The sequence below is a fragment of the Typopeltis vanoorti genome, chromosome 12 (genome assembly GCF_054136105.1).
Source record: "Typopeltis vanoorti isolate ZY-2024b chromosome 12, IOZ_Tvanoo_1.0, whole genome shotgun sequence".
In the NCBI taxonomy this organism is placed as follows: domain Eukaryota; kingdom Metazoa; phylum Arthropoda; class Arachnida; order Uropygi; family Thelyphonidae; genus Typopeltis; species Typopeltis vanoorti.
Window position 1 is genome coordinate 13,497,087 of NC_143560.1, and position 26,519 is coordinate 13,523,605.

General features: G+C 36.4%; 1 protein-coding gene across 4 annotated transcripts in view; it reads right to left on the reverse strand.

Moving 5' to 3' along the window:
* LOC150100588 (dual specificity tyrosine-phosphorylation-regulated kinase 1A-like) overlaps window positions 1–26,519 on the reverse strand; it is a 432,192-nt gene that overhangs the window by 119,622 nt on the left and 286,051 nt on the right. For all 4 annotated transcript variants that reach the window (XR_016549192.1, XR_016549193.1, XR_016549194.1 and 1 more), the window contains exon 8: window positions 21,000–21,351. Coding sequence is in view for 1 of the 4 variants with exons in the window: in XM_090402112.1 (XP_090258238.1) it covers window positions 21,000–21,351 (352 nt within the window). In the remaining 3 variants the exon portion in view is untranslated. The remainder of the gene's footprint in view (window positions 1–20,999; window positions 21,352–26,519) is intronic.

A 26,519-nucleotide genomic window follows, 5' to 3' on the forward strand; every position in this document is an offset into this window, starting at 1 on the left:
CACACACTGCTAAGTTATCTCATAAGATGAGCTACCTTAGCTACTTGGCTACTGAAGAACACACTAACATGTAGAGATAAGGACTTTAATAGGTCCACATCTGGATTACTGTGCTCAGATCTTGTCTCCTGGATTTCTTGGGAACAAGGAAGTGGTGGAGAGGATTCAGAGGCGAGCAATCAGGATGGTGAGTAGTATGTGGAATATTGCCTATGAGAATAGATTGAGGATGTGTGGATTGCAGAAGTTGGTTGATAGGTGAAAAAGAGGGAATTATTATTATTATTATTTCGGGCAACTCCAAGGAGTCGACAGACTCATCGAGGGAGGCCCTAACATCATGTCAAGAACAACTATTTGACATTCACACGTATCTATCATACCTCGCCTTGAACTCATTCACGGTCATAGCACCCACAACAGACTCTGGCAGCTTATTCCACTCATTTACCACTCTCCAAGTAAAAAACCTAGTTCTAACACCCTTGTTAACTACATTCTTGCCTAGCTTCCATGTATGGCAGTAGATGGCATTGGTGTAGTTGCAGTTCGTTGTAGTTGGTGGAGACAGAGTGTTGTAGAGTAGATGCACTCCCTCGATGAGTCTTTGGACTCCCTGGAGGTGTCACATAATAATGATAATAGTAAATTCAGAGGGACTACAGTAATAGTTAGAATGGACAGTTTGCTTTTAAGTATAAATCCTACCCATGAAAAGTTGTAAAGCAATGGTATATCAGCCTGTGGGTAGGTTAAGAGATTTTTGTTTTTGTAATTGCATTTTTTCAAAACTTTTTACATAATTCAGAAACCCTGCTCTAGAGATTAAAGATCAAACTGCAATAAGCATGGTGCTAGTACCGTATATACAGTACTAGTATGGAAATAAAAGAACTAGTAATAGGAAAGCTTGCATGGGTAAAGAACGTTGTAGACCCCAAAGTTGGTCTAGATCATAGGTTCCCAAAGTGGGTGGTACCCCCCCCTCCCCAGTAGGCACTGAACCCTTCTAGGGGGGGGGTTATAGTGGGATCAGAAGCATTTGGGGGCGTTCAGGCGGTCTAGGGATCAGTGGCTCTTTATGGAAGAAATTAATAATATATATTTAAAAATTAATTATTTTTGTGATTTTGCGATTAGATAATTATTTAAAATTTAAATATTGAATTTTAATTCATCTTATGTCCGTCTTACACGATCAATTTTTTTTTTTTATCAATTTTCTATTTCAATTATTTAATCATTTGAAAATTTACCATGTCAGATAGAAATAGATGTCAATTTTCTATGTCAATGAGAAAATTGAATGTGTCATACAGGATATTTTAACTTCTATTTTTTATATACTTAAAAAATTTATTCATTTTTTGCTATTGTAAAAATTGATCATGCCATACAGGCTTTAGTCTAACCACGCAGCAGATGAGTTTTAACTAATAGCATGTCGGTTTACGTAGGTAATTCACTCAATTCAGCATGTTTTGACAGGAATATGGGTGCTTGCAGTGACTTGTTCAAAGCACGAGTACAATGGTATCACAAACAAGTCAATGCATGCAAGTCGATTTGGGCTAGATTTCAAATCTATAAATACCAGTGGTTTAGGAATAAGTTTCATTATTTTTTGTGTGCTTTGCCAACAATCATCAGTCGAAAGTGTGATAGATAAGTGGAGTCATACAAAGTGTACATTAAATCTTTTATTTTGTGACTATTTTTGCAAATTTTATTACTTCATTATGTCTGAATATAAGAAGAAATGTCGACAGTACAGTATTGAGTATTTGAAATATGGTTTTATTCAAACTGTTATAATGGGGGCATTACAAAATTTATGTCTTGCAAAGTGGGCGGTGGCCCAAAAAAGTTTGGCAACCTATGGTCTAGATGATGGAGAGGATCTTTTGCCGATTACAATGAGGAATGAAATTCATCTCCCACCTAAAGCCATTTACAAACATCCATGCCCATGGTGGGATCCAAACCTACAGCCTAATGTTCATGTTGAAGTTCAAAGGAGAAAACAAGTCTAGAGATGATAATTGCTAACAAAATTTATTTAGCCAATAAATTACTATGCCAACATTTCACCTTGGTCAACTAGGCATCTTCATGGGTGCAAAATATTGGAAGGCAAACACAGAGTATGAAAGACAGGATTAGAAGTAATAACTGGCACCCTCTATAGGTAGATTAATGGAAATTCATCTCAAAAGGTCTTAAAATAACGGTCTTCCATATTTTAGTTAAAGTGAGGCAGCCAAATCTGTTCAGATTTGGTGAATGCTGTAATGTTATTGCAGATTTTAGGAATAATTTTTACTGATTTATATCTGTTCCTATATAAAACACAGTTTTTTTTACCCCACTGGATCCAGATATGAATATCTGGATCCAGTCTGCTACTCCAGAGAGATTGCAGGGGCAGGCAATTTGACACAGTTTCTGTGTCCCTCTAGACAGATGGTGGTGGTTATTCCTTTTTGTCCAAAACAGGAAAGCTTGCATGGGTAAAGAATGTTGTAGACCCACAAGTTGGTCTAGATGATGGAAAGGATCTTTTGGAGAGCAGATTGGTTTTAGTACATCTTAACAGCCAACACCCAAGGATCCATTTCGCCATAGGAAAAAAAAAGTCACCTGCCCTTCTTTGACACCAATGTTCACTCTAAGCTGTTGCAAATTGGTCAAAAAGGGAATGCATGCACCTAGTAATAGCATGAATAGAATTTTTGCTTTCAGAATTTCCAATTTACAGTCAATATTTTTTGAACTCCCGTTGACGACGTGAGGAGCTTAAGGATCTTTCTCAGCCATAGCCAAGTTAGCTAATCTTGGGCATGGACAGCCCCCCCCCCCCCCAAGTTCATCTGGGGTTTTTCATCCCACAAGCAGGCAAACTGGCTCCATGTACACACAGGCTAGTCATAGGATATATTACTTAATCCCTCATTAGGAAGGCTCAACCAGTCCTAAGGGGTGGTCGAGGAAAGGGGGAACCCCCACAAGAATAAAATAATTTTTTTGAACATACTATAAAAAATGAATTATATGATAAGTCATACTTGTCACTTATTTTATTTAGTAATTTCTCCAATATTCCCACTCCAATATTACTCTAACCCGTTCCAACGTAATACACTCTAATAAGTTACTTTCGGCCTGCAACATGTGGATGAACCGACACAGAGGTTGCAGAGGCATATTTGTTTAGTATCTACTGTCTAGACACAGTACAGTCATTTAAACTCATGGAAACAGTGATGGAGTTTTGTAGCTATGCAGATTTAAGTGAATTAATTTAATGCTCACAATTTTTAGGTTATAGCTAAACAAAAAAAGGACAACATCAGTATGAGAAATAGTATATAGTTTTAGCAAATTAAACATTCAAAATGTTATTGTCAAAATTAAAGCAGAAAAGAACTACAAATTCATTTAAATTTAAATGGCTGGACAAATATATTGAAACAGCAATGCCAAAGTCAAAGAACAACATGCACAGACCACTGCACACATCGAGTCTGAGACTGGAAACTTGCAGACAAATTGTTTTTTTTTTTTCATGCACATGGGCTGGCAAAATTTAGAGGAAAGATAGCTTGACATTCTGGTCAGCAGACTACAATGGATGATTATTCTTTTCTGTCTACAGAAAACCTACCCCACTCAAAGGTGCATAACATCACCTACCACATCACACCCATTCCAGCAGTTTTGCATTATTAAAACCTTGGCTAATTGAGTTAGAACCATTTGCTTGGTTCAAACTAGTCTCTCTCCACAGAAATCAATCACATATGGAACGTTCATTATCTTAGCCAATGGCTAAGAAAATAAATTCAACCCCCCCCCCCCCCCACAAAAACCAGAATAATTCTCTGTCTGGAACACCTCAGAAAAAAAACTCATGAGTTTTAAAAAGGCAGGACATACAGACTGCTTTCAACTCTCATATCAAAAATTAGCTAACCTTATCAGCTCATTGGAAGTTCCATTTCATCATCATATTTTCCACTCCAGCAGAAAAAGTTGGAATTAAGCCTATCCAAATTGGGCAAACAAAATGCAAAGCTGCAGAAATAATATTACTCTGACATTCTGATTAAAACAGTATTAATTAATTCAGTGGGAAATACCAATAATTTCATTGCTGACAGTTGACTTTTACCTTTCCAAGAATGTTTTCCATATTGCACAAACTCTTACATCCTTCAAAATTCACATCAATATCTTCAATCTCCTCATGGATGTGATGGAATTATGAAAATGGGCTCCTCATGGAGCCCATTTTCATAATTCTTCTACATTTATCTCTATGTAATCATTTACAGTTTCTAATGGAAGTTCTGTTATTTTACAATTTGTTTCACCTGTCTTAACTAATTAGGTTTTCCTCTCTTACTCCTTCAAGGAACAACATGGGTTTACTAAATGCAGGTCATGTCTGAGCAATCTGCTCATATTTCATAATAATGTTACAGATGAGTTGGATAAAGGAAATGGATATACTATGATACTGGCAAACGTTGCCAAAGCATCTGATAGGATACCAATGAAAAGCTGTTGTATAAACTAGGGAATATGGGATTGAAATATAAACTATAGGCTTGGATAAGTGAGCAGCTGACAGACAGGTATTAGAAAGTGATATATGGGGGATGTGAATCTTGAAAGAATTAAGGTGACCAGGTGTGTCCCAGGGATGATCAGTCCTTGGACTACTGTTGTTTAATCTATACATCAATGATATTGGAAAAGGGCTGAGAGGAGATCTGCAGCTGTTTGCTGATGATGCAACAACAGGTAGAACAATCAGAGATGCTATATTTACAGGGTGATTTGAATAGGCTCAAAATTTAGGCAAATGATAATGTCTATCAATTCAATGTTATTCAGTGTCAAGTTATGAATTTTGTGCTACTGACACATACCTGAATGCTAACAATGGCATCTTTCCTAATATCCTCATTTTTAATGTGATACTGCTATTGATGCCATCTCTTCACTCCACTAATCTTTTGCAGAACTCTCATACCTGAGGTCTCCAGTCTGATCAAATGTTTTATTTCTAAGCCAACTCTGGCATTTATAAGTAAAAATTGGTTTGAACGCTGTCTTATATACAACTAATTTAGTGTTTTGACTAATTTCTTTCTTATTCCATATAAATTTATTCAGCTCACTTCCTACTATACCAGCTTTACTAATTGTGATGATGCAACAATAGGTATTGTCTATCTCCATATTTAATTTCCTATCTACACTAAAAACCGTGCCTAAACAGCTGAAATGTTTTACTTGTTTTATAAGTTCCCTATTCAGGTTACAGTTGATAACTGCAATTTTTCTGCCTATTTTCATACCAAATTTATTACAAGTATAACATCATCTGCATAAAGTAAACACTAAGATTAACATTGCCAATTTTAATATCAGATTTAATACCACTTTCCTTCATAACATGTTCCACATAAATAATGAATAACAGTGGAGTTAATGTGCACTCTTGCAGCACACTTGATTTAATATCAAACCATCTTCCTGCACCTCCTTCAATCCTAACTGCTGACTTACAGCTTAAATTGAGGCTATGTTTTGCTTGATAAAACTTCCCATTTACACCACATAACTCTAGCACTTAAAAGAGTTTCCCTCTTGTCATATGCCTTTTCCAGATCTACAAAACTTGAATACAAATCCTTGTTATATTCCCAAGATTTTCAACAGTTTTTTTTAAGTGAAAATCCGATTCTGATCCTTTTTCTGATTCTAGCTTGTTCTTCAAGCATAAATCTTACCAGAAACACTGAGTAGAGAAATATTTCTGTAATTCTCACATTCAGGTTTATTTCACTTATAGATGGGTACTATGAGATCTTTGCTCTAATCATCCAGAATTTGACCCTGTAATCACGGCCTTCTGAATTGTGCCATGTAAAACTTTTATACTTTCATATTTGAGCATTTCTGGTCAAATTTCATCTGCTTCAGCAGTCTTTCCACATTTCAGGTTTTTGATGACCTTTTCTACTTCAAGTATGGATTTGCATTCCTGTTGATATTTATCGTCTGATTCCTTTTACAGCATTCTTTCCTCCATTTAAGTTTTTTTCAATAGCCCCCAGAATATATTGCCATCTTCCTGATATTTTATTATTAAGAGAGACCTCCAGGAAGGAAACTGATCGAGGGAGGCATACTATTCACACCAGCTGTCATAACTGTTCTCGAATTTATTCACACTACTTGAACAAATGCAACATCAAATGGTAGTCCATTCCAATCATGCACCATTCTATGAGAGAAAAATCTAGTCCTCACCCTCTTCTTGACAGCATTCATTCTCAACTTCAAAGGATGCCCTCGGGTCTTTTCCCCATCCTCCATAAAATGAAAAATTCTATTTACTGAATGTATAGAAGTTTCAGAAGTTTGTAACTCTTAACCATATCATCCCTCTTTCTCCTGTTTGCTAGTGTCTGCAGCCTACAAATTCTCAATCTGCTTCCATAATCAGTATTCCACAATCCTGATATCATTTTTGATAATCTTTTTTGCACTTTCTCCACTGTATCAGAATCACCACAGAAACTAGGAGACCAGACCTGTGCACAACAGTAAAAGTGAGGTCTAATCAAGACCTTGTAAAGAGGCAATATAACTTCCTTATCTTTACATGTGAATGTTCATTTCAGAATTGCAATTATTCTCCGAGTTGTATTTACAATTTTTTGCTTTATGACCCTTGCACTTGAACTTCCTGTCTACTAAAACTCCAAGATCCCTAGTCTCATCAGTTTCTTCAAGCATAATCCCACCAATATAATACGGCATTGGATATCTAATCACATCAAAGTGCGTGACTTTACATTTACTAACATTGGAATTGACAGCCATTTTCACATGCCCACAATTCCAGCTTTACATCAACAGCGAATAGCTATACGTTCCATGTCAAATCCTATCTTTGCATCAACAGCAAAAAGCTATACGTTCCATGTCAAAATCCTTTCCAATGTCATTAATGTCAGATTAAATAACAATGAACCAAGGAGTGATCCTTGCAGCACACCACTGGTTACATTGAATCATGCAGATTCACACTCTCCCATATACAACGTTTTGATATCTGTCAATCAGCCATCCTCTTACCCATGCCAGTAGCTTATAATCCAATCCCATATTCTCCAATTTATGCAACAGTCTTCCATGCTGTATTCTGTTAAAAGTCTTAGCAAAATCCAAAAGTGTCTTGGTGTATCCATTCCCCTTATCTAGCTCAATGATAACATTATTATAGAATGTTAGCAAGATGCTATTTAAGTTTAGAGATTCTCTGTCAACTCATATATCAATGCTAGCCCTAACCAACTTTCTCAAAATATTCACCACTCCTGAGATACTGATTGGTCAATAGTTGGATACATTGGTCTTTGCACCACTTCTGTGCAATGGGATTACCATACAATCCTTTCTCTTGTAGAATATTCCAAATACTGAGATTCAAATTATACAGTCTGTTCAAAGGAATAGCCAGTTCAACTGAACATTCTTTTAGAATTCTTGTTTATATTCCATCAGTTATTATTGCAGATGTTTGTACAACAGCTCCAGTACTTCTTCAGTATATTATTATTATTATTACCCAAGACCTCACGGAGTCAAAGACTCATCTAGGAGGTCCTTTTATCACACACACACACAGCTCATCATACCGTGCTTTGAACACATTAAAACTATTGCAGACACCACACTCTCAGGCAAGGCATTCCAATCATTTACAACTTTGCACAAAAAAAAACCTGCCTATCACTCTCCTACTCACACCTTCTTTATACAGTTTCCAGGGATGACCTCTGGTTCTCCCCTGATCTCCCACTATTTTCTGTAGAACGTCTCCAGCATTGATCCTATAACAACCCCCTTACCAACTTGTAGGTCTCCCCCTCTTCCTCCTATCCACCAGACTCTGCAAATTGCATCTCCTCAATCTCTCCTCATACTCGACATTCCAGAGGTCAGAAACTACCTTAGTCAGTCGCCTTTGGACCCTTTCCAACATCTCTTCATCCTTCTGAAAACCAGGTGACCAAATCTGGGCACAATAGTCCATGTGTGGCCTAATCAAAGTCTTATACAACGGAACAAGAATCTCCCTACTTCTACACGTCAGTGTCTTCTGCATCATTTTCAAAAGCCTTTGTGTTGTCTTCACAATTTTGGCTATGTGTGCCCTAAATTTCAGATACTTATCCACTATCACCCCCAGATCTCTTATTTCTTCCACCTCCAACAATGTATCCTCACCAAGCATAAATTATGCATCCCATCTAAGTTTTCCAAATTTTAAAACCTTACATTTTGCAACACTGAACTCGCATCCCCATTTCCGTGCCCAATCATTCAATTTAATCAAGTCTTCCTGCAAGGTCACAACATTCTCACTACTCTTCATGGTTCGTCCCAACTTTGCATCACCTGCAAACAACTGAACGTCTCCATCCAAATCTTCACCAATATCATTAACATACAAGTTAAACAGTAATGGCCCTAAAACAGATCTCTGAGGCACTCCGCTAGTGACTAATTCCTGTTCCTCGACATCACTCCCCCATACACAACTTGTTCATACCTATCAGACAGCCAATCTCCAATCCAATGCACCAATCTAATATCCAACCCCATCTGCTCCAGTTTGACTATCAATTTATCATGAGGTACTTTATCAAAAGCCTTTGCAAAATCCAGGTATATCACTGTGTATCCTTCTCCTCTGTCCAAGGAAGCAGTCACCTTATTGTAATAAGTAAGTAGATTATTACTAAAACATGACCTTCCTTTAGCAAATCCATGCTGTCCATCAAAGATGATACCATTGTTGTCAACCCAACTTTGGATCCTAGTTCTCACAAGCTTCTCCAGCAACTTAACCACAACCTAACACACAGATAGGCCTATAGTTTAATGCTTCAGTTCGATCACCTCCTTTATGAAGTGGTAGAATCTTGCCCTACTTCCACTGCTTAGGGACTTGACCGAATGCAACATCAAGTTTACTCAACTCCCCATACAGCTCTTGCTCACTGACAGTCAGTCTCTCCTCCCCATCATCTACTGCTCTCAATCTCTCCATGAAGTCACATTCACAAGATCGAAAGACCTGTATGAACTGCTCATTAAGTATCTCCACCACACATTCTGCAACAGCTGTCTTTATACCATTTTCTCCAATCAATGTCATCCTTCCATAATCATTCTTTCTTTTGCTGGCTACATATCGAAAGAACTCCTTAGGATTCTTTTTGAATTCATTAGCTAACTGTTGTTCATACTTCTCTTTAGCTACCCTCACCAACCAAGTCATCCTTGCCTGGTCTTTGTAGACCTCATGGAATTGGTTATTTCCACTTCGCATATGCTGCCTCCACAATGCCTTCTTTCTCTGCATCGCATGCTTAATCTCTTTATTCATCCATTTCACACCTACTTTATTTAACCTTCTCACCCTTGGAATATATTTAGACATTGCATCTACCAGATAGTTTTTGAAAATCCCCCAAGCTGCATTGATCTCTTTTCCAACTAACTCCACATTCCATGTTACACCCACAAGCTGTCTCCTGAGCTCTTCATAATCACTCCCCCCACCCCCCTTTGTAGTTCCACATATACCCTTTTCTCACAGAGATCCTCACACTGCTGGTAACCACCCAGGTAATCACCTCATGGTCACTCTCACCAATTGGTGGATGATTTGACACCTCATTTATAATTACATCCTCTGATGAGATGACCAAATCCAAGGCCCCCAATCCTCGTGTGCCCTCTGAGGTAGTTATCCCTCAAAAACTCAAGAAACTAATTTTCTTTACTTCCAGTTGCTATCTCATCATTCCAGTCTATATTGCCATAATTGAAATCACCCATAATGATCGCCCTTTTCTTATTTGCTTGGCTAATTTGAACAACACTCGATGTGATCTCTCAATGCTCGACTAGGCCCATTTCCCTTTCTGCTTATTCATTTTAAAACCCTTTTCAATTCCAACTGTTTCCTCTTGATTCCAGCTCATTCCATTCCTTTCTACACATGCTCTCACCTCCTCTACGGAGCATTCGCCTTTCTCATGCTGTGTACCCCTGTCCACCCTGAGCCTCCCTGTTTTCCTGTTTCTCTTGCACACCTATTCTCACATTTTCTATACTCACATTACTCACTTCCTCATTCATAACCACTTCTTCAATCTCTCCTAACTTACTCTCCTGCTCTTCCACATCACTTTCACCTGATCTGATTTATTCTCTCCCACTCTACTCACTTTTCTACCTTCCAGCAGCAGTCTCTCCAAGTGACTCACACCATAACCACTCAAATGCAGCTCATTGCTCCCACACAGGTCACTTCGTCCTTCAAACTCATTCCACACATTAACAAACTACACTCCCATCTCCTCACACATTTCAGCCAGCATATCATTCATAATCCTTGCTCTCCGCCTCATCTCACCAGTCATAACTAGGCAACATGCTGATCACCCTTCCTGTCACTCTATTCTCTTTTATCCTTCTAAGCAGCCTCCTGATATCCATTCTGATGCTCTCTTTGTCCTCTGTTAAATCATTCGTACCGATTAAAACCATTAACTCCTTTGCTCGCTTGCTCCTCATATCCAATGCCTCAATCACTCTACTCATTTTACCGCCTGGAAAACATGCTTTATGCATCTTACCATTCAGCACACCTTTAATAATGGAGTCGCCATACAACGTCACTCGCTCATCTTTTGTTAACTCTTTCTTGCCATCATGATTTGTTTTAATATTTTTTACCCGAATTTTCTTAATTTCATTCCGCATCCATTTCATCTCTTTCCTCATCCAATCCAATCCAACTTCCGAATCTCACGTCACATTCTCTCTATCATTCAATCTTCCTAATTTTCTAACTCTCGAACCCCTCTTCTAACTTTCACTCACATTCATCCTTCTGTGCTTCCGTACTTTCAGTCCAACTTTCACTATCATTCATTCTTTTGATTTTTTTCACTTTCGATTCCTTCATCATGCAGTTTCCAGTTTCATTCGTTCTCTCAATTTCGTTTCCTTCCGCCACTCCCACCACTTTCGATTCCTGCATCACGGCGTTTCCAGTTTCATTCGTTCTCTCAATTTCGTTTCCTTCTGCCACTCTCGCCTCACTTTAATCCTTTTTAACATCCGTTACGGATTTTATATTATTCGTTTTCTTTTTTACAGATTTTTTTAACATTCTTTCGCCTCTCTTTCACACCATCCTTCTCTTTCAAACATGCACTCATTTCTCCTGTGACATTCTCACTACTAACACTTTCTGTCATAAATTCCTCATTCAGGTTGCACTTCGCACACACCCTCCTTCCATCCGTCCTAAACATCCACAAATCATTTATGTAATCGAAAGAATACATATAGCACACCTCACACTTAACGAAATGACTGAAGTCTAAATTAAAATCGTGGAATGACAAAGCCACTGCCATGTTTTCTGCTGGTACTGCTCTAAGGTCTAATGATAACGAATGCGTAATTATTTCTGTAATTTTGCCATAAAACTCTGCAGTACAATAATCACACCAAAAACCACAATAATACACCATCAAATCAAAGAAAACAATCAACAAAAATCATAGATCTTTCAGGAGCTTTCTAACAGCGCGTTATTTCACCAGATCAGATATACACATGAATTTCCTCATCCACTGAATAGTTAGAGGTTAGTTCAATGTTCCATATACTAATTAGTTGAACAATCACTTCTGCATCAGTCACTAGCATTTCACTTGCATTCAGAAGAGTTTCAAATTCATTCTTTCTTTTACTTGCAGCATAATAATAGAATTATTTTGGGTTGCCTTTAACTTGTAGACTTTTCATATTTTTCCATACAATACTTGTGACTCTTCTGACATGTTGCTTACAATTATCATAAATGACATCCTTATGTACATGGTATTCCTTCCACATCATTTTTTTTTTTTTTTTTTTTTTTTACAAATCTCTTGCTTAATTAGATCATCATCATCATCATCATCCTTATACCCTCTTTTACCTTGCGGTGTCGAGGGTCCATTAATCATCGGACCTCACTCCGTTCACAGGATAAGGTGGTCAGCCTTATGCCCCGGTGTATCCTATGGCCCGTAGTGTTGAGTTCTCAAGGCCAGTTTGCCTGCTTTGCGGGATGAAAAACCCCAGAATAAACTGGGGAAAAAACCCTGCCGTCCACGCCCAAGACTGGCTAACTTGGCTATGGCTGAGGAAGATCCTTCAGCTCCTCACGTCACCGACGGGAATCGAACCTAGGGTTGTGAAGCGCATAACCACTAGGCTAACCGCGCAGCCTGCTTAATTAGATTACATATCCAATCCATTTCACTCCTACTCTATTTATTCTTCAAACTCTAGGGACACGTTCTGATATCATATCATTTAAGTATTTTTCGAAACACTCACCATGTACTGTCAATATCCTTACCATCCAGCAACTGATACCATGGCAGAGAACCCAGAATGCCCCTCATGTGGTCATTATATTCAGCTTTGTAGTACAGCATGTAACATTCATAAACTTAGTCACTTCCCAAGTGAGTACCACATGATCACTGTCACCAACTGGAGGAAGAATAGTTAGGTCTAACTGAAACCCCTCCCTCACCTCTGACATTATAATCAGATCTAACACTCTGACCACGAGTTTCTTTTGTCACATGCTGATTGAGGAAGATGTCTCATAACAGCTCAATAAATTCAATTTCATTCTTCTCATTAGGTTTTACTGCTACCCAATCACTGTTTGGATAAGTAAAGTCCCATTATGATTATGCCTTTCGTACCCAACACCCTACTATGTATTTGATCTCCACCTCATAGCAGATGGCTTCAAACTCATTACTATATAAAAACTTATTAGTGCTGCAGCAGTTATAGGTCTCAATTCTAAATGGATTCATGTCATCTGATATTATTAGAACAGCATGCCCTCTCCTCTCTTATCCTGTCCTGTGTATCCTTCTTAAAAAATACTGTACCTTTTGCACTTCACGCCAATTAATATGTCTGCTTCTGATAGCAAGGTCTCATTAATGTGTACAGTAACAGTATGAGGTCCCAATATATTAACAAAGGCAACACATTACTCCTTTGTTTCTGATACTCTTAGCATTCGTGTACAGACATAATGAGTTACCTGCATGCTCTTTTGTATACTCTTGTCTGTGGTCTGCATGACACAGTTCAACAACTTGCAGATCTCTATTCTAGTTCCTTACTTATGCAGACATCTTTAAACGTGCTTGATAGATCTGAACTAGATGAATGCAGAAGTATTCTCTCGTCATAATATTTCCATAATAATAACCATTCCCATCATTAGCACATTTACTTAACACTGTTCGCTCACTCACTCACACACACACAGAGAGATTCTACACACACACACACAGAGAGATTCTCACAAGTTTTCCTGACTCAGTGTTAGGTCTCACATCAATTAATAAATGTTCAAGACTCTTGATGACAAATGCATTTGAGTGTAGGCTGTCTCTCTTATACAAATCCAATCTTCTCTCAGACTCACTCCACACACCCAAATACTCGCATCCATTCCTTTTACACAGTTATGATGGCAAACATAAAATTGTTTGCCATCATATCCCTTCTTCGTAATTCATTTTCATCATAACTAGGTAATATGCTCACAATTTTTACTTTCCAAATGTTTATGTTCTTACCATGACTTGTTTAACTAGTTTTACAGAGCTGCACTTTCTTACATTTTTCTCTGTATTATCTAAGAGCAACAGGCTGACTTACTTGCCAGGAACTTTTGGTATGCTTTCTTCTTTTCCTGATGACCTCTTTAACTTTCTGAATACACCAAGGAGCTCTGATTTTTCTATCTTCACAGACAGCCTCACCACATGCATCTCTTTCTGAATCAATCAATGTTTTCTTCAGGGTTTGCCAATGAATCTTCAAGGTTTGGTTCTTGTTTTCAAACTCTTTCATTTTTTCTTCAACGATGCTTGTGTATTTTAGTCTACAGTTCACCTCTGAAAGCTGCTAAACTTTGATTTGTTTTAAAACTTTCTTACACACTTTTCTTTTCAATATGAAATTCAATTTTATCCTGCTTAAAATTAAACAGTGATCACTTCCTATTTCAAGTCCTCTGTATACTCTTGTGTCCTAAACCAGTGGGAAAATATCACTATCAGCTATAACAGTCAACGAGATTTCTTATTTCTTGTATCTTCTTTCCATGAATTTGTGCACAATTTTATGTTGGACCATAGTGTTAGCAATAACTAATTCATGTCCTGAACAGAAATCCAGTAGGCATTTACCGTTATTATAGCTTTATACTTTTCTCCAAATTTTCCCAAAACATTTCTTTGTCTGGTAATCATTTCCTACTCTGCTGTTTAGATCTCCAACAAGGACCAATTTTTCCATTTTCATTCAGCCAGCTGCCTTCTCTGCCTCAGAAAATTCCCCCATTTCTCCCTTGGTAGAACCTTCAATGGGACCATAAGAACAAACAAGTCTCATTGTCCAGTTTCCCCCATTCTGATAATAGCCCAGATCGCCCCACTTGATACTGCCTGCAATTCAAACAGATTATCCTCATATTTAGTGTTGAATAGTATAATAGCTAATGCCTCTTTTTCCTAATTGTTACTGCCTGAATGTAACATCTTGTATTTGTTGCTTAGTAAGATCTCACCTGTTTTTGTCGTCTTTGTTTCAGTTATGCCTATTATGTCGATTTGGTACTTTTCCAATTCTGCTAGTTCCATTTTCATTCCAATTCTTTTTCCATTGATGCATCTTAAAGTTGATAGTACCAAACTTGAACTCAGCTGATGATGAGTTGAGATGCGTTCCAGTATTTGTTCCAGTGGCTGACTTTGCACTGTTCACCCTGGTTACCTGACAAAAACAACAGGGCCTTGTTTAATCCAGCAATACCCTAACTGGCATAAAATTCTGCCATGTTATGCCATCGTTTTACATTGGTTTAAGCTAATAAGGATAAAATTTGGTCGGCTAAATCCCAAACTTCCGGCCCATCTGCGTTCATTCAGTATCTGGGAAGATACCTAACAGAGTGCACCACAAGAAGGATTGGACATTAAGTCAGAAAAAACTCAGGTTGGTTCTCTGCTTTCCTTAAAAGGCTAAGCAGATGTCTCCTCATGGTTATAGAACTCTGACCCTTTCATTCTCTAGACTACTAACTTTACTGAAATTAACATTTATGATAGCTCCAAAACATTTTCACACTTTTTTTTAGTATGCCAAAGCATTATTAAAAATGCATTAGGAGTAATAATTTTTAAACACTGTGGAAAAGCAGGAAGTGTGTGAATGGTCTTCATTGTGAATCTTGGCAATTGGGGAGGGGGGGGGGGTGTTTGAGCAAAAACAATTCCAATGAAAAATATAATTTAGTTATAAATATGTGATATTAAACATAATATTCAGTTGGAATTTAGAATTCTGTAAATTCTAGAATTCTATAAATATACAGAACAGAACATATATATATTTAAATTCAAAATATCCAATAGGAGAACTTATTTTTGTAAATATAATTTATAAAAAAATCTGTATTTAACAAATGAAAAAATTTAACTTTAAAAGAAGCTTTAATTTAAAAAGATACATTTTCATTATGTATCTTTTACTAGATAATCAACAATGATACAGTTCAGCTAGTCATACAATCACTTGTGGTTCAAAAGTTAACAATGGTTAAAACTGAAACTTCCTTACCATGAGATTGATTATTTACAGACTTGGCATGGATTTTATTTATTTTTATGTGAATACCAAACATAAATGGTTGGGAATTATAATACATCAGTAACATGAGCTAAGGGTGAGATGCTCCAGAAACTGTTCTAGAGACCAAACATTTAACTTTTATGAGGCCCATTTCAGGGAGTCAATATACAGTCATCTAGTAAAGAAATCTATTCTCTCAAGACATTCATTAACATCCATGTCCTCAGTGGGATTTCAAACTCACAACCTATTGGTTGGAAAGCAGATAAGCTATTCTGCCAAATATGTTAGCACGTGGGTAGTGTTTGGAATTAAGACTATGAGATCAATGTATTGTCTGTTAATTACATTTTGTTATGCTGTTCATAGTAGAATATTTTGCTAGATAATTAACTTGACTAACTAAAACGATGAAACTGAGAAATGTCCTGTGTTTTAGCACAAGGGGAAAAAAAAAAAGGACAATATCTAATGAACCTATGATGGCTAATTTGATGACACCATCATTTCATGTAGAACATCAAATTGTTAATCATGAGCATGCTTGTTTTTAACCTTTCTGTTCCATCTACCGCTTCTATTGGTGATGTGCATTGATGATTTATTAGTAATAAAATTTATCACTTTCCATTACTGGAAGAAAACTTAGAAGATACACAATTGTTTTATGAATAAACTAGCATGATACACGTGCTTCGTTATGGTATTTAACGACTGTAAATCCATTTTGACTCCAATGACCTTTCCTTTGATTACCATGAACAATTTAAATTTAGCACAACTACCCCCATGTCAGGCAACACCCTGTAATTATTAAAAGTCATGGTTCCATCAAATGACATGACCAACACCACATTCATGTTCAGGTTGAAATTCCCTTTAATTTGATACCTCACATTATATTTTTAGACATTTGTACATAGAATTCAAAATTTATAGATGTTTGTTCTGGATTTAAAGCATAGGGCTGACCACCTTATCCTGTGAACGGTTTGAGGACCGATGATTAATAAACCCTCGACACCACAAGGTAAAAGAGGGAAAAAGGAAAATGAGATATAACATTTGTTTTATAAATTATTATGTTTGTTTTTTTAATTGATTTTGAATTGATATAATAGCATAGTACCTGTGCTTTGCAAAGTTGTTCGCAAAAGTATATATAGTTTGAATAAAGTGAAGCATGTTGATGCAGAAAAACAATGAAGTGAAATTCGAAATATAACATTTGATGAAGAAATAAAAAAAGAGAAGATTGTAGCAAAAAAATAACGTGAAAAATACTTATAACCTTTTTTCTCTACTATGGAAGTGAAGTAGGAGTGAAGGACCTCTTTGTAAACCACAGTGGTGGTGGTTCTCCCCTCAGGTGCTAGGATCACCAGACTGCTGGGTGAGCTCACTCTGGAGCAGGCCACATAGAACTGCCTAAAGTCAATCACTGCCCCTAGAACTTCTTGATGGTCATAGCAAAGCAGACCTTGAGGAGAAACTACAGTCACTTGAGCTCGAAGAGGTACTCAGATGGCATAAGTGGTATGAATACTGACCCCCCCCCCCCCCCATGAGCACAGCTGGTGAAAACTGTGGCCTCGATGGCATTCCTGTGAAGGGTCTTCACTCACAGCCTGGTGCCACTGCAGAGTTTGGGCAGGTTGAGGTTCTGTAACAATATCACTGGATCCCCCACTTTTGAGGAAAAGCTTGTGTGCTGGGAAGCAAGGAGAATTGAGGATGATGCGGTCCACTCCATGGAGTAGTGGACCATATCATCCATTTGCACCACCGAGTCAACCAACCTGTAGTTCATTTCTGCTCCTTCAAAAGAATTAAGTAGAGTGTCATTAATGACAGCAGCCTTGTCGTTCTTGGGGATCAGAATGGCATGTTCTCACAGCCAGTCCATGGACTTCTCCTTGATATCGGCAATATCAGGGTATATCCTGGCTGTGAGGTCTGCTAGGGTCATCACTACTGAGCCCAGGCCTGCAGTGATGGTCACCTTTCCCTCGGACTTGGGATACTCTGTCCCCTATTTTGAGTAGGAGTTCAGAGAATTGCCCAGTGGAAATCACCTCTGAAGTGGGCTCTCGTGTTCTTCCTGAGATAGTTTCCAGATGAGGGGCCATAGATACACCTATAGCTCAAGTTCCCCTTAGCAGTACTGGCAGAGTCTGTTGGAAGTCTCCAGCCAGCAGCACAGTTACTCTCCCCATCACTCCATTGTTGCCCTTCATGTCTTTGAGGGACAACACTCCTCATCCCAAAAAATGCACTTGGGTCATGTTGCTTTCTTTTGAGATGCTGCACAGGGGTGTTTCTATATGGATGAGGTTAAGAGGCAGCCTCACCTCCCTCCAACAGCATAGCAGCGATGCCATGATCACTCCTTATCTTCGCCAGGAGCAAGGTGATAAAGAAGGTCTTCCCAGTAGTGGAGCATCCAGGAAAAAGACCTGCCCAACACCTGACTGAACGCTGCTAAGGTCTTGCTGATAGACAGTGAGCTGCTCATCCATCAGTGAACCCTCGTTATTTGACAGCACTTGTGCCAAGGCATTCGTGTCATAGCTGGTCTCCCTCAGATAGTCCCTGTTCCTGAAGACTCCTCCAGACCTTGTTGACTGAGGCAGGCCATATTGTGGCAAGCCCTGTCCTCCCAAAGCCAACACTGCATCCTGAATCAGCACCAGGCATACATTGTATAGCTCGTTCATCATCTACTGCGCACTGCCTTACGACTCTCTCTCTACCTGTTGCGTGATGTCCTCTGAGAGAAAAAGGCCTGCCCAGAGAGAAGTCCCAAAGACTCAGAGGATCGGAGAATTGACAGAACACCAATATAACTGTGAAGAGCTCCCACAGATTGAAAGGAGAATCACACAGGTCAGCTTCCTCCAGGGTAATGTCCCAGTGCTTGTCATCCTCCAGCAAACCTAATGCCCTGCATGAAGTCTGGAATATGGAATGGAGGACACCATTCATTGTCAAAATAACACTGTGTTGTTTGGGTGGATGTTATACACCCTTCTCAGGATGTGGTCCTTCCTCACTCCTGACCAGCCGTCGACATCCTTCCTCAGCTTCCTTCTCATGAATTTGCTCCTGGCAAAGGTAAGGAGTGATCATGGCAACATCCAGTCAAAAGGGATGAAATTTTAAAAAACTGTTAAAACACTTTCTAAAGATTTTAAAAAGACACCTATATGCCAAAAAAAAAAAAAAAAAAAAAAAAAAAAAAAAAAAAAGCCATAACTCAACAAACAGGAAATACGAAGGATTCTATAATTCACCCCCGTATCTAGATTCGCCCTTTAGGGATTGATTAGTGCAAAATCCTGAATTATGTTTTTAAGCATTTGTATGGGTAACCTTTGTAAGTAAAAACCAAGTTGATATCTCATTTGGCCTAAGAGACGTTGAGGAATCTGAAAACACATTTTACTCCTTTTCATTCCCTTAGGAGTCGAATTTCTAAAAACCCTTCTTAGCGGGTGCTTATTAAGTCATGGGTAGAATATATTCCCCGAATTTCATGTTTCTAGGTTCAGGGGTTTGGACCGGGGTTGATGAGTCAGTCAGAACATTTATTTTTATTTATATATATAGATACACTGATTTATTCTTGAATGCTTCAATGTGCTATTGAGGTCATCCTCAGGTACACGTATACTTTATACACACATGACAAGCACCATTAAAACATAATGATAGTAAGTGCCAAGTTTTGTAATGGTTATTGAAATTGAGTATGCCATAATTTACTAAAACATCATATTTTAGAAGGGCCTTACGTGTATACTCCTGAGGATAACATCAATCTGGATTGAGGAATAAATCAATTTATTTACTCAAAAAATAGTAATCTCCTAAATTTTCCAATATATACAGTTTGATTCTACAGGAAAGAGCATTTTATGTGATATTAATCTTCTTAAACTAATGATGAATGAATTATGCTTTTATTGTAAATAGGGAATCTCCTTGTAAATGATGCTTATGAATGACTCAAATTCATTTTATAATTGATAATATTAACACTAAACAACTCTTTCAGTTTCTTGCCACCTCCTCTCTTAAAGGTGATTGGCAAATCAATTTTAAAAGATGTTCATATGAATCTGTTAATTTCGGTGCTAGTAAAATATGATTTATTGTGACTTCTTGCAAAGAAAAAATTTTGACCTTATGCAACCTCCCTCCCCCCACCACTACTACTAACTTTTTCTAATATCCATATCTACAGATGTGATGAGTTATTCTTTTAGATAATTTCAACCTTCAGTATTCCTTGGCAAAAACAAATCACATCAATTAACATCCAAGTGGGTTCTCTCTTCTGCTCTGAGCATTTAGTGGAATGGCTACTTTTCCTGTATACATTACATATGTATCATGGAATACTGTTATCATATTTCAGATAATGTCTCTAAGAGATTGATTAATGACCCTCTCCCCCACCACACTAATCACTAAATTTCCAATCATATGGGCATTTACTCTGCTGCATGTATTGTACAAAGATAAAACCAAATGCAAACCTAAAATAATACTAATTTCAACAGGTCTACAGTTCCTTTGAACTGACATCAGTAATCATTCACATTCTCTTCTATAACCTTTAAGACACCTATAGCAATTAGTGACAATTCGACTTCGAACTTAATTCATGAACGAATCTCAAATTCATGAATGAATATGAGAAAAATATGTTATATTTTTCTCATATTCATTCATCTTCACTACTGGAAGATATCATGATTCTACAGTATATTTCCTAAAAGCACAATTAAACAGGACTTCCAGCTGAATATTAATAAGTTCTTTTTCTCCAGCAACTTTCCACTAATTCATAGCACTTCTAATATAGCTTGGGATTTCCATTAAAAATTAAGGTAAGTTCCAAAACCAAATTACTTAATGGGCAAGTCTATTTAAATTTTAACCATCATTAATTTAACTTGTAAATGATTAAATAAGTACCATCAATATGTGATAAGGCTGTTTCAAAACTGAACAGAGAAATATATTTTTTCACAGTAATCATGTAAATCTAGTTTATTAACATAAGGATTTTTAAAATTAACACAATATACTATGTACATAGATACCCAATGAAATATAATCATTATGGATGAAAAAACCTTACTTGCTAGAAAACTACTTACTACTAGCTGGTAAACTAAAAGTAGTATTTCCTCCAGTTCTTTCTTTGGAAGCACCTCTTTCTTCTTTACTAATGTTATCACTGTCCACAGAACAGCGATCACCTAAATTGCAACTACTGATGTCATTTGTGTTTGTGCTTTCATCAGTCATTCGTTTAAAAAAACTGTGTTGTAGGGCATGATATGGTGTAATCCGGGTTTTTGGATCGAAGTCCAACATCCTTACAATTAAATCTTTAAATTTTAAATAATCCGATATTGTATGCCCTGGTTCCCCTGACCGTCTACCACCTGGGCCTCCTGTTTCAACGCCAAGGATGCGATTCAAACCTCTTGTTCCTGAAGATTTGTACTATGGAAAGAAATAAATCAACTTAACATTTTTAGAAGGTTACAAATTCTCTCCAAAAAAATCAACTTTAGTTAATTTAATTTGCCATAAAGATTATGGCTTCATATAATTATTATAATGAAATTCATATACCAATCATTTTCAAATAAGATCATCTGTAAGCATTGTAAACTATTATAACAGTGAGTGAGTTTTCTATAAACTTAACAGTTTAAAGTTTCCAACAAGATCTCATATAAAATGCTATTTTAAAGGGAATTAATTACAACCAACTATCCACCATAATAAACTTATAATTTTGGTTTCCAAGAGTTGTCCTGATCTACTAAATAATACTTAGTATAATTTCTTCAAATTTTAAGCAACAACAACAACCTGAGCCAAATAAAAATAAAGCTTTATTTGGAATGTGCAAATGAACTAAATCAAAACATTTCGATTACTGAAACTGTCACCACAGAGTTCAGGGATGAATGGAATCTCTGGGAAAATCTCTGTGATTGGGAAAAGATTATTTTAGCTCTTCTTATGTCCCTCATACCTTTCTTAAAATTCAGAGAACATCTATACACACATCTCTGTAATATAATTACCTACTCATACAGTAGCAAACAAATTAATCCAAACAAGCCAAATTTTTGGTTTAGTTCACAAATTTGGTTGAGTGCTGCGTGTCTTAACTGTCTCTATGCTGTTTATTAAAATCTAGTGTTGTGTTTATGCTGTTTACTAATAGTGTAAATAAATTGACATTTGTAGTGCTTTATTCATTTTTTGTTGCTATAAAATGGATACATCTCCAAGAAAGTGTTCAAAAACATGTACTCTTTCTCAGCACACATCCATGACTCAAAGACAAATTGCCAATGAGTGTGATATTGGTTTGGATGCTGTTAATGCAATTTTAAAGAAGTTCAGGGAGAAAAAAAAAATAATAAAATAAAAAAAAAAAAAATTGAAAGAGTTCCTCAAAAATCACAACATTCAATTGCTTCAGTGGCCAGGTAACTCTTGTGCATGTTTTTTGGACATTAACCCAATAGAAAATTTATGAGCCATAGTGAAAAAGAGACCAGGAAAATTAAATTATGATACAAAGGATAACTTAATATAATCCATTATAAAAGTATGGTTTCAAGATGCAGAAGTAAAAATGTGTTCTACATTGGTAGATTCCATGCCTAAGAGAATTTGTGTGCTCCTCTGTTCCTTATTAGGAACAGAGGAGCACACAAATTATTAGGTAAAGTTGGAGTTTAAACCTCTATAGACATAGGATACCTCCAGGAATAAGGAGTAACCAACCTATTCCGTAAGATTTCGGTTCCAATTGCCTACATGGTGAAAAGTGTGGGTCTACACGTGAGCTTAAATTAGGATTAAGACTTATTTTCTTACAGAATTAAAATATTTCTTTAAAATGTGTGTTTGGATTAATTTGTTCGCTACTGTAGTTCTATTACTGATGAGAAAATCTACTTCGGGTGCAGCTGCTTTTCTTAAGTGTGAACCCTGATGCCATTTCTGATTTAGAGTACAAATTTAATATCAATAAAATTATAAATATTAATATATTTTATAATATATAATATATATATAATTTATGTAATATATAAATATATAATATGTAAATTACCATGGACCTCAAATAACAAATTCAATGAATTGGTCCTTGAATGGTCTAATTAAGTTGCTCATCAGAGAAAACTGTTAAGGCTCTATTTTTAAAGGAGTGCTTAGCATTGTCTTAAAAATAGACACCATTTTGTGTTGAATGGTTGATAAGAATTGTTTGTAGGCCTTATGGTAGAGTGTGAAGGATGCAGTTGAGGAATGTGCATAAGTGTGTCCAGAAATGTAAATACATTCTGGTTTTCAATTTTGGTGGTGAATTTTACATATTTGTTATTAAAGGAACACGTAAGACCACAGTAATAACTTTTAATTAATAAGGTACAGATATTTCATACTAAAACTAATAGTACATCTTCAGTATTACAAACAGTTATAGGAATGGAATATAAGTAACGAACATTTGGTGGATCACCTATTAAAATACATAGTTGTGTTTGTGCTAGGAAATGATAGAAAATAGTAATTAATATTTAAGATAATTGTTTTTTTTAATGATTACATAAAATAAAAGTCTCCCAGATCTTCGAGAGAGAGAGAGAATCATTTTGATTTAAATTTGGTCGGTGTAAAATAGCTTCACAAATTTCTTTAAAAAGGCGTTCATATTTGAACCTGCATCTATGGAGGAGAATAGCTTTATCCCTTTGTTAGTCCTTCGATTTCAGCATTTGATAAATTGCATGGAGGTAATTTGCTTTTAAATAACAAAGTTTATTAGCATCATCGCTAGAAAGTCCAGACAGATTGTGTTCTATATTATGTAAAAAATCGAGATACGGAATGCGTGTAGGAATAACTGCAAAATCAAGGCCTTTTGCTAAAGCACTGGTTTTGGTGTCGGATAAAGGGCGATCGGAAATGTTAATAATCCATTTATTAGTAGAAGTGATGTCAGAGGTTAAATTTTTCTTTTGCTTGTGATATAAAGAATTATATTTTTGCATAAGTCTGTGAAAATTTCTTTCATAAGAATGGGTTAAAGATTGTTTTGATAAACTAAAAACACTATCTAGTAATTCATCATTAAGAACAGCTGAAATTTCTTCGAGATCCAAAATACTTAATATTAGAAGCTAATTATTTTTTGTCAGTACGAAGTTGGTTACAAATTAAGGAAATTAAACAAATGCTGAAATCAAAGGGCTAACTTCTTTAAGAAGAGATAATAACATATCTATTTCTAAGGCTGATAAAGGAAAAGCTATTGTAATCATGAATAAGACTTACTGTGAGACAAAAGTATCCAGTCTTTTAGAAGACACTTCTACCTACAAAGAGATCACGCATAATGCTAGAAATTTACAAATTAAACAATTAAATAAATTACTTGATGAGATTATCAGTTGGGATCCAAATTACGTGGATAAATTACGCACCTACTTTGGAAGAACTCCCCGTCTATATGGTCTCCCGAAAATCCATAAAGAAGGCTATCCAATAAGACCTATCGTGAATTGCATTGATTCTCCTACCTATTGAATTGCAAAAGTCTTGTCACGTTCTTTAAATGCTCTCATTGGACATTCAAGATCCTACATAAAAAATTCAACATATTTCCTTGAAAAAATCAAGGATATAAAAATCAAAGAGTCTGAGTTGCTAGTCAGTTTCGTCATTGTGTCTCTGTTTACCAATATTCCATTAACCGACACAGTCAAATTATTATATGAAGAATACCCTCCAGATATCACAAAGATTTTTGAATTTGTTATCCATTCAGTTTATTTTAGTTGGAAAAAAAAGATCTACAAACAAGTTGAAGGTACTGCCATGGGTAGCCTTCTGTCTCCACCTTTGGCTAACTATTTTTTGAAACAATTCGAAGACACTATGTTTTCATCCATTCATCCTCAAACATCTCTAGGTATCGTTATGTCGATGATGTTTTTGCCATTTGGTCACATACTGAAGATGAACTTTCCACCTTTCTACAACAGATAAATAGCCTTCGCCCTCGTATCCAATTCACCATGTAAAAAGAAAATTCTGGTACTTTATCGTTTTTGGACATCCTCATTACTTGAACTTCTTCTGGTACCTTATCTACAAGCATTTTTCGAAAGCCCCCATATACTGGCAGATACATTCATAAAAAGTCTGTTCACCACACATCTCAAAAATTTGGCATTCTTAAATCTCTAATTAATACAGCACATAAAGTTTTCTCTTCTCCAGAAATCTTACAACAAGAACTTTTAATCATTAAAAAGTTAATGGAATTGAATCATTACCACCCTAATCAAATCCAACAGATAATTGAATCTTATGTTCCAATACCTAAGGTTTCTTCAACAGTCCGCAGAGTTCCAATCCCCTACTTGCAGGAATCTCAGAACCTATAAGCAGAATTTTAAAAAAGTACCAATTGATTCCCACATATATTCCTATCAACAAAATTTCCTCCTTATTGCCTTCTACAAAGGATAAACTGTCATCTTTATCTTTGGCTGACGTTTACCAAATACCATGTGAATGCGATGTTTCTTATTTTGGACAAACTGGCCATTCTGTGGAAAAAAGAATTAAACATCAATATTATATTGAATACAACAAACCTCAGAAGTTTGGTCTAGCACAGCACAGTATTAACACTAACTATAATATCCAGTGGAATAAAGCTGTTCTCCTCCATAGATGCAGGTTCAAATATGAATGCCCTTTATAAAGAAAGTTGTGAAGCCATTTTACACTGACTGAATTTAAATCGAAATGATTGTCTCGCTCTCTCTCGAAGATCTGGGGGACTTTTATTTTATGTAATCATTAAAAAAATCAATTATCTTAAATATTAATTATTATTTTCTATCATTTCCTAGTGTGCGACAACTATGTATTTTAATAGGTGATCCACCGAATGTTCGTTACTTGTATTCCATTCTTATAACTGTTTGTAACACTGAAGATGTACTATTAGTTTTAGCATGAAATATCTGTACCTTATTAATTAAAAGTTATTACTGTGGTCTTACGTGTTCCTTTAATAATTATACTATGCCACAGGTACCTCTAAAAATAAAAATGTACATATTTGTGTTGTTTGTTTAGATTGCTTAAACAGGTGTTTAAAGTTTGATGACTGTGCAGCCAAATAACAAATATATTGCCAATAAACCTGAGTCAAATTTTGGGTAAAGTAGTTAAATCTAGAGCTCATTACCCTAAGTATTTCACATAAACATTAGACATAGAAGTGGCAAAACCCAAGCCATGCCTTATTTTCTTCTTCATGTCAACAAAAAATGGATCATAATATCATGCAGAAATTTGCTCGGTAAAAGAATTGTAATTGGAATATTCATGGAAATAAGAGATGTTAGTCAGTTTCAACATGACTTCACTGATGGGTATGAGGTTCTTAAATCTACAAAGTGCTGTGTTCATTATACAAGAGGGAAAATGACTTACAAATTCTTTGAATGTCAACAGTAGTTTTGTGCCAGTTAGCTGGGTGTCAGTTGTCAATACTTTTACTACTCTCAACTGCAGTGGCATGAGCATTATATTTTTGGGTCATGGGGGGGGGGGGGGGGGGG